Genomic DNA, 15,885 nt, shown 5'->3' on the forward strand with positions numbered 1-15,885 from the left:
TTTAATTTGAACATTTGTTTTTTGATTTTGAATTCATATCAGATTATAAATATTGAATGAATAGGGAAGCACATGATGAATGCTTTTTGGAGAATCTTATATTCTTGAGAGATATCAAAAACTTATTTCGCTACCGCTCATTATTAAAGACCAAGAAACAAATTCCTATCTCAGAAATAAAGCAAGCTACGAAAAAGATAAGTCTTAGGATCAAGGGACCAGCTTTTATCAAAAAATCAATCAGGAATAAAAAGGGGAAATCACAGTTGATACTATCTGGTCAGCAGTACTTACATAGTTCAAAAAGGAAATATTCTAATGCTATATTCTCAAGCAAGCTTAATCCCTTTTGAGAGTGGCCCTCTCGTATTGCATAGGGCTAATCTTTGACAACTTCCAAGAAAATAATAAGCAAAATTGCTTTATCTTCGCAGGAGTGACAGGCATTATATGGATATTGATGGTCCTGCTGGACCAAAGCGCCTGGCGCAAGGTATAATTAAGCTCTCTTCGCATAAAAGGATCAATCACCTACGCAATGTACCTCAAAATCCTTACTCTAAACCACTCGAACATAAATGGAAACGAAAGCGGAGAGTTTATCAACTCAATCACAGAGTTCCACGATATCTTATAAAATGAAACTATCTTTATCTTCATCGGTCTTCTTCTCCTCTTGCTATCGTAGGATTGGCTGCCCTTTTAGTATGGCAAATCGGCTGGATAGCGATTGCTGGAGTTTTCTTATCCATTTTTTGTGAGTTTATTCACTACCACTACGCGAACTACAACAGCAATTTCTATAGCTAGGTTTCAAAATTCAAGGACGAGAGAATGAACATTATGGGCTAAGTAATTTCGGCTTTTAGATACATTAAGATGCAGGCATGGGAATCCTTCTTTGCCGATAAGATAAAAAAGATTAGATCAAAGTAAATGAATGGCTTTATCAAGTACGGGGCAGGAAGATCCCTTTAAATAGCTTTAAGCGAAGGTGTTTCAACTGCTAGTATGCTACTGATTGTTGGTGTTGCAGCACAGCTGAATGGGTCATTAACATCTAGTGTTATCATAAAGACAGTCTTAATAATCTTACTCATAAAGTTGCTCATCATTACTCCTCATACGGTATCAGTTGCTTCTATCAAATCAACACCTCATGGAGAGGGTCGCCGCCCTCTTCGCCAAACAGACCAATGTCCAAACCATGAAAACACCAAGAGGATAGCCCAGATACACCCTTCTCCTAGATAAGGATAAAGACCAACGAGGGAGAGAGTGCGATATGCCTCCGCGACGTCTGGTGCTCCTACGACAAGGACGTCGAGGGCGCTCCCATCCTCAAAGATAAACGTAAGCATCCGCGAAGGAGAGTTCATCGGCGTCTTCGGAAACGTGGGTTCGGGGAAGTCGACCCTTTTGAACCTTCTGGCGGGACAGGTGCCGCACGTGAGGGGCCGCCTCCGCCTCGCCTCCGAACCGGCCTTCCAGGAGTCGGAGCCCGCCCTGTTCTCGGGGACGATCCGGGAGAACATCCTGTTCGGGAAGGAGATGCGGGAGGAGCTGTACCGGAAGGCGGTGGAGTGCGCCTGCCTGGAGAGCGACCTGAGGACGATGCCGCTGGGGGACGCGACCGCGGTGGAGGAGGGGCGGTGAACCTGTCGGGCGGACAGCGGACGCGGGTGTGCCTGGCGAGGGTCATCTACGCGGACCGGCCGGTGCTGCTGCTGGACGACCCGCTCTCCTCGCTGGACCTCAGGGTCACCGACAGCATCATGGACCGCCTGCTCCGCCTCAACCGCGAGGAGGGCAAGACCATCGTGCTGGTCAGCCACCAGATCCACTGTTTGGTTAAGCTGGGCAAGTGCATCGAAGTCAAGGACAAAACCCTCCGTCTTTTGACTCACGAACAGTTCCTCGAAGTCAAACAGGAATATCAAAACTCGACGAAGAGTCAGAAACTGAAAATGAAGGACAATAATAATAAAAACCCATTAAATAATAAAGTGTTAATATAGAATATAGATAACAAGATATCTTGTAAGAAACAATCTAGCCTTTAGATAATAATTAACAAAATAATGGCTTCGTCTGTAGATTTTTAAAATACACTTTGAGAAATAAGTGGAATTGGCTCGTATTTCCTTTTGTTTCCTCTGCTACTCTATAACATAAGGCCTATATGGTGTCCTCATCTATTACCTTAACTAGTTTGACTAAGTTGAACAAGGAACAAATAGTGCCTTCAAAGCAAAGATTCATTCTGGACTGCTCTTGCCCTTATGTCTTTCTTTATTTCATCTTTCAATGATCAGAACCTTTATGCTCAACTATCACTGCAACTTGCTAACGAATAATTGCATCAGAAAATCTCGATAACGTTTTTCGATCAAGCATACTGTAGCTGGATAAATTGGGTACGAAGGGTATCCTTGACAAGTTTTCAGTAGATCTGGGACTGTTGGATGTGGGAATATTATCACAGCTAAGCAGTTTATTGATAATTACCTTCATCTCGATAATCCAGACCATAATAATTATCATATCCAATCCATCATGCTACCTATTGCCTTCTTCATAACATTCTCTTATTTATATGGTACCTGTTGGGAACTGATGTGGTTTCTGTAGCAAAGGATATGGACTTGGCTAAAAAGGATCAGTCATAGCGATTTTCTCGGAAACTCTGAATGGCTTGACTCAAATCCATAATATGCATGCTGAGGAGTACATGAAGTAAAAGTTGAAAGAAGTTCTTGATAATTCTATCTTCTTTGGCAAAAATTTTAGGAAAATGTTACGAGTTTATGTTGCATATTCGTATTATTTTACAACGCTATAGTAATTATAAGCTACTTTGTTCTCATAGCCATGAATAGTAGTGCAGATTATTTGAACTTTACATATTCTGCCGTCTTCTTGGTCTAGATTAACTAGTGCGCCTCAGTAATTGCATCCTTGTGCACGAGGATAAACTCAACTCTTGTGAGCGCTGATCGAATGATGACTTTGGGCAATTTGAAGAAATAAGATTCCTTTCAAAGACCAAAAAATACAGAAGGAATGGAAGAGTTAATGAAAGCTTAGACCAAATTTTAAATCAAACATAATAAAGAATTGACAAAGCTGACGAAGCCATAGTCCTCAGGAACGTTTCCCTGAAGTACGGGAGGAAGGGGACTCTGGCCCTCAACAGCATTTCGATGTCCATCAGACCCGGGAGAAGGTCGCCCTCATCGGCCGCACTGGCTCGGGCAAGTCCTCCATCCTGCAGGCCTCTACCGGCTGGTCGACCTGGAGGCGGGGTCCTCCTACGCGGTCGAGGGGAGGACGCCCTCGCGATGGGGATCACAGAACTCCGGAGCAAGTTCGCGTGCATATCCCAGGTGCCCTTCGTCTTCTCGGACTCCCTCCGCCGCAACATCGACCCTTCGGCCGGTTCGCCGACGGGGAGATCCTCGCCGCCTCCAGAAGGTGTGCATGCACGACTTCGTGGCCCAGGTAACTTTTGGGGTATTCAGCTGCCGCAGGGCCTGAGCAGTTCGATGGACGCGGGAGAGGCGGCGCTGAGCGCGGGGCAGAAGCAGCTGGTCTGCCTGGCGAGGGCGCTGCTCGAGAAACGGCGGTTCCTCATTTTGGACGAAGCGACGTCGAACATCGATCACCGCACCGATGCCATCATCCAAAGACTCATCCGAAACGAGTTCGCGGGGGCGACGGTGGTCGCGGTGGCCCACCGACTGCAGACGGTCCTCGACTTCGACCGCATTTTCGTCCTTTCGAAGGGCGAAATCGTCGAAAGCGGATCCGCGAAGGAACTGTGGCAGCAAAGGGGAGAACTCCACTCCATGATCCTCGGCAGCGGCAACCAAAGACACAGACTCATCAAGAACTCAAACCCAAAAATGAAAAATACTGATGATTATTTGTTACAAGTAAGAATGCCCTTTTATTTTGAGAATAGTTTATTATTTTACCGTACGGCTAAAATGCTAATAAGAAGTTATTTTATGTTCAAGGTAATATCTTCCAATAGCTTTTGGAGGATTTACTTATTTACTTTTGGGCAACCGCTGATTAGCCTTCTTTTTTATCTTGCTTTACTAATTAATCACAGAATAATAATTATATGGAAACAAATTACCAAAAGATTTATCGATAAAAAGAGAATGACATTACACTTAAATATACCATTAAAAGCAAGCTGAGCAGTAACGCCTCCCAACTATCTTAAAGAAATGACAACCTTTAGACGATAACGAATAATAGAACAAATACCTTATCGAACATCACCTTAAATGAACTCCAAAGTTATTTCGACCATTTAAGCAGCCAACAGCAAGTAAAGGCTCCCGCCTTATTGGAGTCAGTAAAAAATTTCAAAAAAGTCATTTACTCGAACCCTATCCTTAGAATGAATTGGGAGGTGGGTATTTCTAAATGCGAAATGACGCTAGGGGGGAAGAGCGGGGACGACGTGCTGCGGCTGATAAACTCGGCCTGCCAGAGCCCGCCCTGCTTCTCGCTGCACCCGCTGGTCGGCTTCCCCATCAACGCCATCTTCGTGGAGTTCATGCAGACGCAGAACGGCAGGGCCTTCTTCGCCGACCGCGAAGTCAACGCCGCCCTCAAGCCCGTCCTCGACGACTACAACCGCATGCTCCAGTCCCCCGCCTCCCTCGCCTTCATGACGCCGACTCGCCCAGCGGCTGGCTCTGTCCCGAGGCCCTCGCGCAGGTCGACATGGCCGAGTACGAGTGCTCGCCCGAGGAGCCGCACTACGGCTTCAGGTGCTGGAACGAGTGGTTCCTCAGGAAGTTCAGGCCGGGGGCGAGGGCGGTCGGAGCGGGGTCCCCGAGGGCGTACCGAGGGAGAACACCATCGTCAGCTCCTGCGAGTCCACGCCCCTGCTGAGTCCCCTGCAGCCGCAGACCAACGTGCGGAAGACCGACCGCTTCTGGCTCAAGGACCAAGTCTACTCGCTGGCGGACATGTTCGGGGCGGACAGGGAGGACCTGGCCTCCCTCTTCGAAGGCGGGACCGTCTACCAGGCCTTCCTGAGCGCCCTCTTCTACCACCGCTGGCACTCGCCCGTCGACGGGGTGGTCGAGGACGTCTACGACATCGCCGGCACCTACTACCTCGACCAGTCCGAGGCCCTCCCCTACGACGAGGCCTCCCCGACATGAGCCAGTCCTTCCTCAGCGCGGTCGCCACCCGCAAGGTGGTCGTGATTCGGGCGGCGAATGCGCGCGTGGGGAGGGTGGCGATCATCTACATCGGGATGGCGGAGGTGTCGAGCTGCGTGACCACCGTGCGCGTGGGGGACGCGGTGAAGCAGGGCGACGAGATCGGCCACTTTGAGTTCGGAGGCTCCTCCCACGCAATCGTCTTCGAAAAGAAGGCCAAACTGAGGTTCAACAGCGCCCTCTACACTCACGCCGAAGGCGCAAAGACGTCCGTAAAGCAAAAACTCGCTTTCTTCTTGGCAGAAGTCATCGAATGATCGCTCTATTCCATCATATATATTTATCTTTTTGTAGATTATTACGTTATTCTGAATATTGATTTCCGTAACGATTCCTTAGAAGCTGCATCCTTTTTCAATAATTAACGATGAAAACTAAAATGAATTGGCTCCTCTTGCTTAAAGATCACCCTAAAGAATAATACTCCATTCTTATTGAAGCCACAAAAGCTCAGACTAATACCGACACCAAAGTAATTAATTAAAAAGACTATTTTTGGATCGTCAATTAGATAAATTGAAGCAAAAAAAATGTTATTTTAGGGAGGAAATAGAACTTGAGGAGGATTTAGCAAAGGAACTTCTGAAATCAAACTAAAATTTCCTGAAAAAATCAAGAAAGATAAAAAGGAATGCCGAAAATTTGATTAAACGGTCCACCCGATAATAAAGAAGCCTCTCTTAAGGCGTCAAGAAACTTAGAATAGAAATGATTATTGAGATTGATCGTTAAGCATCGTTGAGAAAAAATTATTATTAATAATATAAATGGACGAGAAGGACGGCTTGTACGAACTGCAACTAAGCTATCATGACGGAATGAAAAGAAAATATTTTAATATTATATTACTTGCTTTGGTCATCTTACTTTATAGCATATTCGTTATTTGCATTTTAAATGGGGATGATGAAAAAGGAATAAAGATAATGCAATCGTGAAGTGAGGAGCATCGTTTCATGGTTAAGATTGTTTAAAGACCAACTTTCTCAAATAATAATTAATAATTAATTCAAAAGTTTTTTGAACTGTTTGTTACGCTACCATACGTCTAAGATCAAATGCAAATGGAAATGCTTGTAGCCGCTTTTGAATAAATAACCCATTTTTCGTGGTTTAGAAGTTATCATAAGTCCAAATCTTTACTCTCTTTTATGCGTTTAGTTGCTTAAACACATAATCTAATGACTTTTATTTTTTTTTTTCACTGTTGATATATAATTTTAGAATTAACTTCTCCATGATTAGTCCTGAAGAAAGCTAAAGTATATTAGAACGCTTGGTCTTTAAAAAGGACTTTAAACAGCTGGTTTATTGTAGATCGTTAATTTAAGCCAACAAATCGATTCCACTTTCAGAAATTAAAAAAATAATGATTTTGAAAAATCATAAGTCGAAGGAACCGAACTTTACAACAAAATCATTGATAACTCCGAAGGTAGAATAACATCCTCTTACATTTGGACAACTATTTTATCGAAATTCAAAAAGTAGATATCAACATGTTATATACTAAAGCAAACTTAATCCCTACTCAGAGTGGCCTATCGTTTTGTATTGGGCTTATTTTCGATAATTTCTAGGAGGGCAACAAGCAAAACTGCTTCATTTTCGCAGGAGTGACAGGAATCATTTGGATCTTGATGGTACTGCTGGACCAAAGCGCCTGGAGTAAGGTTGAAATGAGTTCGCTGAAGATAAAAAGCTCTATCACCTACGCAATGTACCTCAAAATCCTCACTCTAAACCACTCAAACATTAATGGAAACGAAAGCGGAGAGTTCATCAACTCAATCACAGAGTTCCATGACATTCTTTAGAATGAGACCATCTATATCTTCATTTGCCTTTCCTCACTTTGACGATTATTGGATTAACTGGCTTACTAGTGTGGAGAATAGGCTGGATAGCAATCGCTGGAGTGTGTCTTTCGATCTTCTGCGAGTACATACATTACCACTACGCAAACTACAACAGTAATTTCTACGGATAAGTCTCCAAATTCAAGGACTAAAGGATCAATATACTGGGATAAGTGATTTCAGCCTTGAGATACATCAAAATGCAGGCATGGGAATCTTTCTTCGCCGATAAGATAAAGAAGGTTAGAGAAAAATAGATGGGCGGTTTCATCAAGTATGGAGCTGGAAGGTCACTGTAAATTGCTTTAAGTGAAGGCATTTCAACTGCAAGCATGCTATTGATCATCGGCATTGCAGCCCATCTTAATGACTCATTAAGCACCAGCACTATCATCAAAACGGTCTTGAACATTCTCCTCATTAAATTGCTCATCATTTATTCCTCATACGGTATCAGTTGCTTTACCAAATCAACACCCTCATGGAAAGAGTTGCCGCCCTCTTCGCCAAACAGACGAATGCCCAAACCATCGAAAACAGCCAAGAGGATAACCCAGATACACCCTTCTCCGAGATAAGGATAAAGACCAACGAGGGAGAGAGTGCAATATCCTCCGCGACGTCTGGTGCTCCTACGACAGGGACGTCGAGGGCGCTCCCATCCTCAAAGGGATAAACGTAAGCATCCGCGAAGGAGAGTTCATCGGCGTCTTCGGAAACGTGGGTTCGGGGAAGTCGACCCTTTTGAACCTTCTGGCGGGACAGGTGCCGCACGTGAGGGGCCGCCTCCGCCTCGCCTCCGAACGGCCTTCCAGGAGTCGGAGCCCGCCCTGTTCTCGGGGACGATCCGGGAGAACATCCTGTTCGGGAAGGAGATGCGGGAGGAGCTGTACCGGAAGGCGGTGGAGTGCGCCTGCCTCGAGAGCGACCTGAGGACGATGCCGCTGGGGGACGCGACCGCGGTGGAGGAGGGCGCGGTGAACCTGTCGGGCGGACAGCGGACGCGGGTGTGCCTGGCGAGGGTCATCTACGCGGACCGGCCGGTGCTGCTGCTGGACGACCCGCTCTCCTCGCTGGACCTCCGGGTCACCGACAGCATCATGGACCGCCTGCTCCGCCTCAACCGCGAGGAGGGCAAGACCATCGTGCTGGTCAGCCACCAGATCCACTGTTTGGTTAAGCTGGGCAAGTGCATCGAAGTCAAGGACAGAACCCTCCGTCTTTTGACTCACGAACAGTTCCTCGAAGTCAAACAGGAATATCAAAACTCAGACGAAGAGTCAGAAACTGAAAATGCAGCACTTTAATAATATAAGATTAGACGATTTAAAGATTTAGGTTAAGAAAGGATTAAGAAAAAAGTAATAGTCATAAGGCACTATTTAAAACAACCCTGCTTTGAAGAAGTGAAAGAAGAAAAGGGGTTCGTATGTGCTTTTTGTGCTATATATTCAACAATAAATGGAATTGGCTGTCTTCCCTCTTACCCTTCTTTGCTATGCGATCTCATAAAGCTTGTATGGAGTTCTCATCCTTTATCTGAACGAATTTGACTCAATTCAATAAGGAACCAACAGTACATTCGATAATAAAAAGTCCTTCTGGCTTGCCCTTGCTATTATGTCGGTCTTCATCTTCATCTTTCAATGCTCAGAACCTTTCTCATGAATCTTCATTACAGTTCGCAAATAGGACCTACATACGGAAAGCTTAGATAGTATTCTAAGAGCGAATATCTTATAGCTCGATAGACTTGGCACCAAGGGCATTATGGACAAGTTTTCCACAGATCTGGGCCTGTTGGATGTTGGAATCATGCAAGACTAAGCCAGCTCTTCATCGTCAGCTTTATCTCATCCATTCAAATCATTCTTATCATCCTTTCAAACCCATAATTCTTCCAATTGCTTTCGCTATGCTCCTGGTCCTTTTCTTATGGTATCGGTATGGAACCAAAGTCGTTTCTGTCGCAAAGGACATGGATTTACATAAAAAGGACCAGTGATTGCTCTTTTACTGAAACTATGAACGGCCTACCCAATCCATAATATGCATGCTGAGGACCATATGAAGTAAAAGCTAAGCAAATATTGACAATTCAATCTTGCTGGGGAAAACTTTAGAAGAATATTAGGGTTTACGTTGCTATTCTTTTACATGACAACACCATATAATTGCTAGCTACTTTTCTGATAGCTATAAATGAAGTGCCGATTTTAAAATTCACGTTTTCGGCAGTCTTTTGGTATAAATAACGAATGCGCTCCTGATGTATCCTTGCACAAGATAATTCACTCTTGTCAGTGCTGATCGCATGATACTTTCCAAATGAAATTGGAAGAAAAAACTCGTAATAGAAAGAACCAAAGACAACTAAACTTTAGACATCAAACATCTTGCACTAATCTAAAAAAGCTTGAAAAACTGACGAAGCATAACCCTCAGGAACGTTTCCCTGAAGTACGGGAGGAAGGGGACTCTGGCCCTCAACAGCATTTCGATGTCCATCAGACCCGGCGAGAAGGTCGCCCTCATCGGCCGCACTGGCTCGGGCAAGTCCTCCATCCTGCAGGCGCTCTACCGACTGGTCGACCTGGAGCGGGGTCCTCCTACGCGGTCGAGGGGAGGACGCCCTCGCGATGGGGATCACAGAACTCCGGAGCAAGTTCGCGTGCATCTCCCAGGTGCCCTTCGTCTTCTCGGACTCCCTCCGCCGCAACATCGACCCCTTCGGCCGGTTCTCCGACGGGGACATCCTCGCCGCCCTCCAGAAGGTGTGCATGCACGACTTCGTGGCCCAGGTAACTTTGGGGGTATGCAGCTGCCGCAGGGGCTCAGCAGTTCGATGGACGCGGGAGAGGCGGCGCTGAGCGCGGGGCAGAAGCAGCTGGTCTGCCTGGCGAGGGCGCTGCTCGAGAAACGGCGGTTCCTCATTTTGGACGAAGCGACGTCGAACATCGATCACCGCACCGATGCCATCATCCAAAAACTCATCCGAAACGAGTTCGCGGGGGCGACGGTGGTCGCGGTGGCCCACCGCCTGCAGACCGTCCTCGACTTCGACCGCATTTTCGTCCTTTCGAAGGGCCAAATCGTCGAAAGCGGATCCGCAAGGAACTTGGCAGAAAGGGGAGAACTCCACTCGATGATCCTCGGCAGCGGCAACCAAAGACACAGACTCATCGAAGAACTCAAATCCCAAAAATGAAAATACTGACTATAATTCTTTACAACATGCAGAATGCCCTTTTATTAGAAAAGTTTTTATTATAGTAACTTATGCTAAAAAAGTTATTTTATTCAAGAAAAGTCCAATAGTGGGACTTTACTTAAGATCATACCTAGATTTAAGTTGTTAGCCTTCTTTTTTATCTTGCTCAACTAATTAATCACAGAATAATAATTATATGGAAACAAATACCTAAAATTATCGATAAAAAGAAAAACACACTTAATAACTTCCAAAACAAGCTGAGCAGAACGCCTCAACATCTTAAGAAATGACAACCTTAAAGTAACGAATAATAGAGCAAATACTTTATCAACATCACCTTAATGAACTCAAAGTTATTCGACCATTAAGCAGCCAACAGCAAGAGCTCCTATTGGAGTCTGTAAAAATTTCAAAAAAATTTACTCGTCCTGCCTTAGAATGAATTGGGAGGTGGGTATTTCGAAATGCGAAATGACGCTGGGGGGTAAGAGCGGGGACGACGTGCTGCGGCTGATAAACTCGGCCTGCCAGAGCCCGCCCTGCTTCTCGCTGCACCCGCTGGTCGGCTTCCCCATCAACGCCATCTTCGTGGAGTTCATGCAGACGCAGAACGGCAGGGCCTTCTTCGCCGACCGCGAAGTCAACGCCGCCCTCAAGCCCGTCCTCGACGACTACAACCGCATGCTCCAGTCCCCCGCCTCCCTCGCCTTCATGAACGCCGACTCGCCCAGCGGCTGGCTCTGTCCCGAGGCCCTGGCGCAGGTCGACATGGCCGAGTACGAGTGCTCGCCCGAGGAGCCCCACTACGGCTTCAGGTGCTGGAACGAGTGGTTCCTCAGGAAGTTCAGGCCGGGGGCGAGGGCGGTCGGAGCGGGGTCGCCCGAGGGCGTGCCGAGGGAGAACACCATCGTCAGCTCCTGCGAGTCCACGCCCCTGCTGAGTCCCCTGCAGCCGCAGACCAACGTGCGGAAGACCGACCGCTTCTGGCTCAAGGACCAAGTCTACTCGCTGGCGGACATGTTCGGGGCGGACAGGGAGGACCTGCCTCCCTCTTCGAAGGCGGGACCGTCTACCAGGCCTTCCTGAGCGCCCTCTTCTACCACCGCTGGCACTCGCCCGTCGACGGGGTGGTCGAGGACGTCTACGACATCGCCGGCACCTACTACCTCGACCAGTCCGAGGCCCTCCCCTACGACGAGGCCTCTCCCGACATGAGCCAGTCCTTCCTTAGCGCGGTCGCCACCCGCAAGGTGGTCGTGATTCGGGCGGCGAATGCGCGGGTGGGGAGGGTGGCGATCATCTACATCGGGATGGCGGAGGTGTCGAGCTGCGTGACCACCGTGCGCGTGGGGGATTCGGTGAAGCAGGGGACGAGATCGGCCACTTTGAGTTCGGAGGCTCCTCCCACGCAATCGTCTTCGAAAGGAAGGCCAAACTGAGGTTCAACAGCGCCCTCTACACTCACGCCGAAGGCGCAAAGACGCCCTAAAGCAAAAACTCGCTTCCTTCTTGGCAGAAGTCATCGAATGATCGATTGAATCCATCCAAGACATTCATAAATATCTTCATATTAAAGCTTTTATTAGTCTCATACTGACTAATTATACCAAGCATTCTTAATTATCACTTTTATAAAAGTTTTTTTTAATATATTATATAATCATTCTTATAATTTTATTTCTTCTTCCTACATTTTTTTCCATTTATGATTATTAACGAACATGGACCACTTTCGATCTATGCATGTCACTGCCAGCCGACCTCCACTAATGTCCACTGAGGTAAGTTTGTGCTGTTATATGATGTCGTCGATAGGCAACCGCTATAATTTTGGCCATGCCATAGCTTTATTGAGTTGTCATGGCTTACACTTGCCAAAAAATTGCCCTTTTCGTCATATTTAATGTCAGAAATGAGTTTGATATGGGCAGGAATGCGCTTGAGCTCTTTTTTTCTTCGAAGGTCGAAAATGGAAATTAAGTTCGATTTGCCAGCCACTGCTAATTCGAAGCCGTTGGGATGGAAGCGGCTGCAGAGAATAGAGTCGCTTTGCTTCACCTAGTATATTCCTTTTCCTGTTCTCAAGTCCCAAACCATTCCATATCCACCAAGGTCTCCAGTGAAGTAAAGCGATTGATCAGGATGCAGGCATGAAGTGTGTATTTCCTTTTAATGACCACGCTGGGTAAATATTTTGTTGAGTCTTTTGCCATCCCAAAGGATCCAAGATCTATCGTAGGATGACTTAGAAAATGAGCGCCAGTTTCCATATAAGTGATGTTGTTGATCCTATCTTTATGCCCCTCTTTCATGACAGATTTCTGTTCCTTCAAGTCCTTAAGCAAAGTCCATACGAGAAGCTCTCCATTTGTAGAACCTGTGATGATATTGGGAGCAGAAGCCGGAATCATTCCTACTCTTGGATTAAAATCAACTCCGCAAATCTTAGAGGGAGCTTTCAGTGACGTTACTTACGAGCAAAAATTAACATTGTTTGGATTTTCAGTGTTCCAAACCTTACCCTCTCCGCTGGAGCCAACAGTGATGTAAAGCTGTCCATTCGGAGCAAAAACTCCCCTTGTCACTGAGCTGGTATCTCCGTATTCCGTTGCAACCTTTTCAAAGTGAATTTCTTTGGCAAGAGCTATGTTAAAGTCTTATTCTGCTTGTACGCTATCTATCTTTTCATGTTCTTTCTGGTTGATCACTCTTGCCATTGATTTTTTGAGTGAGTAAAGAGTGAGTTGCGATCGAACCTTCTTTATATCGGTCCACTGTTGTTCTTCTGCAAGACGAGCAAGATCTATGCGTACAGGCTGAACAGGATCTTCGCTATTACTATTCATAAATTATAATAGAATGAGCCTTGAGTTGATTGGAATAACCGAGAAAGACTTTATCTTTCTGGCCTGTATTAATTACACGATCATGATCAAGCATTTAATGATGGAGCATTTGTGTAAGCAGCTCTAACTATGCTCTCATTTCTACTATATTTTAACGATTTTATTTCAAAATGAGAGGAAGCCCCATCGGTAACTTTAGAAGAGGTGATGATTACTCTCCATATGAATCCAACCCCAGAAGCTCTAACTTAGTTCGTGACTCCTCGTACTCTGGTGAGATTTAATACTGGAGGGCCAAGACAAGATAATTGGAAACATAGGTTATTGCGTTGACTGAATAGCTGACCCTCCAGGCCCACAAGATCGAAAAATCAAATGATTTAGAAGATAAAATTGAGTTACTTTTGGCCCAAAACACTCACTTCGTGGAGGAAAACTAAAACCTTATCAGATTGGTCCAGCAAAAGAATGCAGACATTGATGTGTGGAAACGCAAGTTCGATTCATAATACACACATTCCTCTATAGCCGAAGCCTAGAAGAAAAAGGTATTCGACCACCTAAACCTCAAGGACCAAGAGCATCAGATCCAAATATAAAAATTACTCTCCGAGGTTGTTCGTTTTTTATTCAGATCACCCGTCTGCAGAACGAAGCAGTGGAGATATAGGGCAGGAACAAGCTAGAAATGCACAGACTGAAGAATCAATATGAAAGTTAGTCCGTAGCTCAGATCCAAAATCTCAGAAGATCGCAAAATGGCAACTCTGAGATACAGGAACTCAATATTCGCAAATTGAAGGACACGATATAGGAAAAAAACTTTGAAATTGAGAATTTGAATAGACAACTAAGGCTCAAGGGCGAAGAGATGAAGGCAGAGGTATACAAATATCTATTCAGGCTAATTACAGTAGAAATGAACTTAAAAAACTTGATGAACAGAAATCACATGAGCTGGACCTAGTGGCTGCAGAGTATTAAAATGCAAGGAATAGCTTAGCCAGCAACACAAGAAAAAAGAAGATTAATTGAAGAACTTGCATGAAGCTAAGGTCAAAAGACTACAGTATGAGATTGAAGAGAAAAAGCATGAGATTGAAGAAAGCCAAGGCCGTCTAAAGCGCACAGGCAAGGAAGGAGAGACAGATATGGTGAGATTAATCAACGAAAATGAAACACTGAGAGCTGAGCTGAAAGAAAACGACAATAAAAATCGATCCCGCATCGACTAGTTGACCTCATTCTATGATGATAAGTTTGCCAAAGAAAGATAGGCCAATCAACTGCGTGAAGATAATCTGAGCGCCCACTATGCAAATGAAATTGCCATCCTGCAAGATGTTATAGCAGCCAAGGAAGAAGAGACCCAAAGGATATTGCAAACAAATAAGGACCTCAAACGTAACGAAGAAAAAAGGCTGCACGAGATCAAGCAAAACAACTATGAACTCAAAAGCAAAATATCAGAAATAGTGAGTCATTATGAGCGGGAAATCGAGCTAACAAAGATAAAGATTTCACAACTCTACGAAGCTGATCTTTCCAGCCTGAAGAGCAAGTTAGAGAACAGCTATGCCAATCACACCCTCTAGATCGATACTCTCAAAGCTCTTCTCAACGAAACGAGGACAAAATTGGCAAGCTAAGTGCAGGATAAGCTAGATCTGCGGAGGGATTACGAGCTAAAACTTGCAGAGTTGGGATTGTCTCACGAAAAAGTCCAAAAAGAGCTCAAAAATGTGATTGCCCAGAGGTAGAAAGAAATCGAAGGTCATACATCTAAAGCCTCTCTCACCCATATCTCACACAACCAGCTACTTCAAACGCGAAACTTGGATATGAAGCAGGTAATGGCTGATAAACGTGTCTTAGAAGGACAGCTGGCAGCCAAAAATAAAGAAATCGAAGCCTTAAACCTAAAGATACAGCAAATGCAAGGACTCCACAAGCGAGATATTGAAAAACTAGAAGAAGAAATCGATAAACGCAGCCAAGAGCATACTGAATGGTTGGCTAGGCAAGAAAAAGAAACTGCGGACTGGCAGGCAGAAAGAGTGGAGCTTAATGGAAGAATCGATGACCTCTCCAAGACAATTAGCCAGATCAAAAAAGAACGTCAATAAAAGTAGAACTCCTTAAACAAATCCATCAATGAGAAGAATATGTAAATCGCAAGATTGCAAGGAGTAGTCCAGGAGTTAGAGCAGAAGATAAAGTCTTTGGGATCTAAGAACCAAGTTGAGGTGTAAAACGTGGAAAAGACTATTCTGGAGACGAGGACATTAATGAACAGCGAGAAGGAGAAGTTCTTTGAGGTGGTCAATCGCGAAAAATCCTTAGTGGAGAGCGAGTATGCGCATATGAAGCAGTAGCTTGAAAGGCAAATCGCTGATCTGCAGAAGCAGAATGAAATTTTGCAGGACAACTACCGAAAGATGCAAGTCCGAGAGGCTGAGCTCAAGCAGGATGTTCAAGGATTGACAGAGTCTGTCAATTAGCGGGGCAAACTCGAAGAAAGGGTGATCAATATCGGACTCTCCAACAACTACTTCAAGAATGTGGCTGAAATCTACAAAAAGGATATCCCCAAATGATTGCCCACCAGCATTCAATTCCTATTTTATATATCATCATTGCATATGCTTCAGTATAGGGTTACACCTCCAAAGAAATGTGTTCAATAATATTCAATTTCATATTCACTAATGATCTCT

The 15,885-nt window shown here is 45.2% G+C and overlaps 3 protein-coding genes across 3 annotated transcripts; all 3 read left to right on the forward strand.

Annotated features, from left to right (window-relative positions):
- The first annotated feature begins 4,447 nt into the window (after positions 1-4,447).
- LOC116245136 (decarboxylase iboD-like) lies at positions 4,448-5,189 on the forward strand. Its single transcript, XM_031616821.1, has 2 exons — positions 4,448-4,717; positions 4,815-5,189. The coding sequence occupies exons 1-2, from the start codon at positions 4,448-4,450 to the stop codon at positions 5,187-5,189; spliced, it is 645 nt and encodes a 214-aa protein (XP_031472681.1).
- Positions 5,190-9,747: 4,558 nt separating this feature from the next.
- LOC116245137 (uncharacterized) lies at positions 9,748-10,316 on the forward strand. Its single transcript, XM_031616822.1, has 2 exons — positions 9,748-9,882; positions 9,930-10,316. Exons 1-2 carry the CDS (start codon positions 9,748-9,750, stop codon positions 10,314-10,316), a joined length of 522 nt encoding a protein of 173 aa, XP_031472682.1.
- Positions 10,317-10,793: 477 nt separating this feature from the next.
- LOC116245138 (decarboxylase iboD-like) lies at positions 10,794-11,761 on the forward strand. Its single transcript, XM_031616823.1, has 2 exons — positions 10,794-11,285; positions 11,357-11,761. The coding sequence occupies exons 1-2, from the start codon at positions 10,794-10,796 to the stop codon at positions 11,759-11,761; spliced, it is 897 nt and encodes a 298-aa protein (XP_031472683.1).
- The last annotated feature ends 4,124 nt before the right edge of the window (positions 11,762-15,885 follow it).

This window comes from Nymphaea colorata, unplaced genomic scaffold (genome assembly GCF_008831285.2).
Source record: "Nymphaea colorata isolate Beijing-Zhang1983 unplaced genomic scaffold, ASM883128v2 scaffold0530, whole genome shotgun sequence".
In the NCBI taxonomy this organism is placed as follows: Eukaryota; Viridiplantae; Streptophyta; class Magnoliopsida; order Nymphaeales; family Nymphaeaceae; genus Nymphaea; species Nymphaea colorata.

Bases quoted from the DNA above. Each gene is read 5' to 3' on its own strand.
- LOC116245138 (XM_031616823.1), top strand. From the start codon at position 10,794: ATGACGCTGGGGGGTAAGAGCGGGGACGACGTGCTGCGGCTGATAAAC. The intron at 11,286-11,356 runs GTGCGGAAGACC...CGGGGCGGACAG, and splicing joins CCCTGCAGCCGCAGACCAAC to GGAGGACCTGCCTCCCTCTT.
- LOC116245136 (XM_031616821.1), top strand. From the start codon at position 4,448: ATGACGCTAGGGGGGAAGAGCGGGGACGACGTGCTGCGGCTGATAAAC. The intron at 4,718-4,814 runs GTCCCGAGGCCC...GTGGTTCCTCAG, and splicing joins CTCGCCCAGCGGCTGGCTCT to GAAGTTCAGGCCGGGGGCGA.
- LOC116245137 (XM_031616822.1), top strand. From the start codon at position 9,748: ATGGGGATCACAGAACTCCGGAGCAAGTTCGCGTGCATCTCCCAGGTG. The intron at 9,883-9,929 runs GTGTGCATGCAC...GGGGGTATGCAG, and splicing joins TCCTCGCCGCCCTCCAGAAG to CTGCCGCAGGGGCTCAGCAG.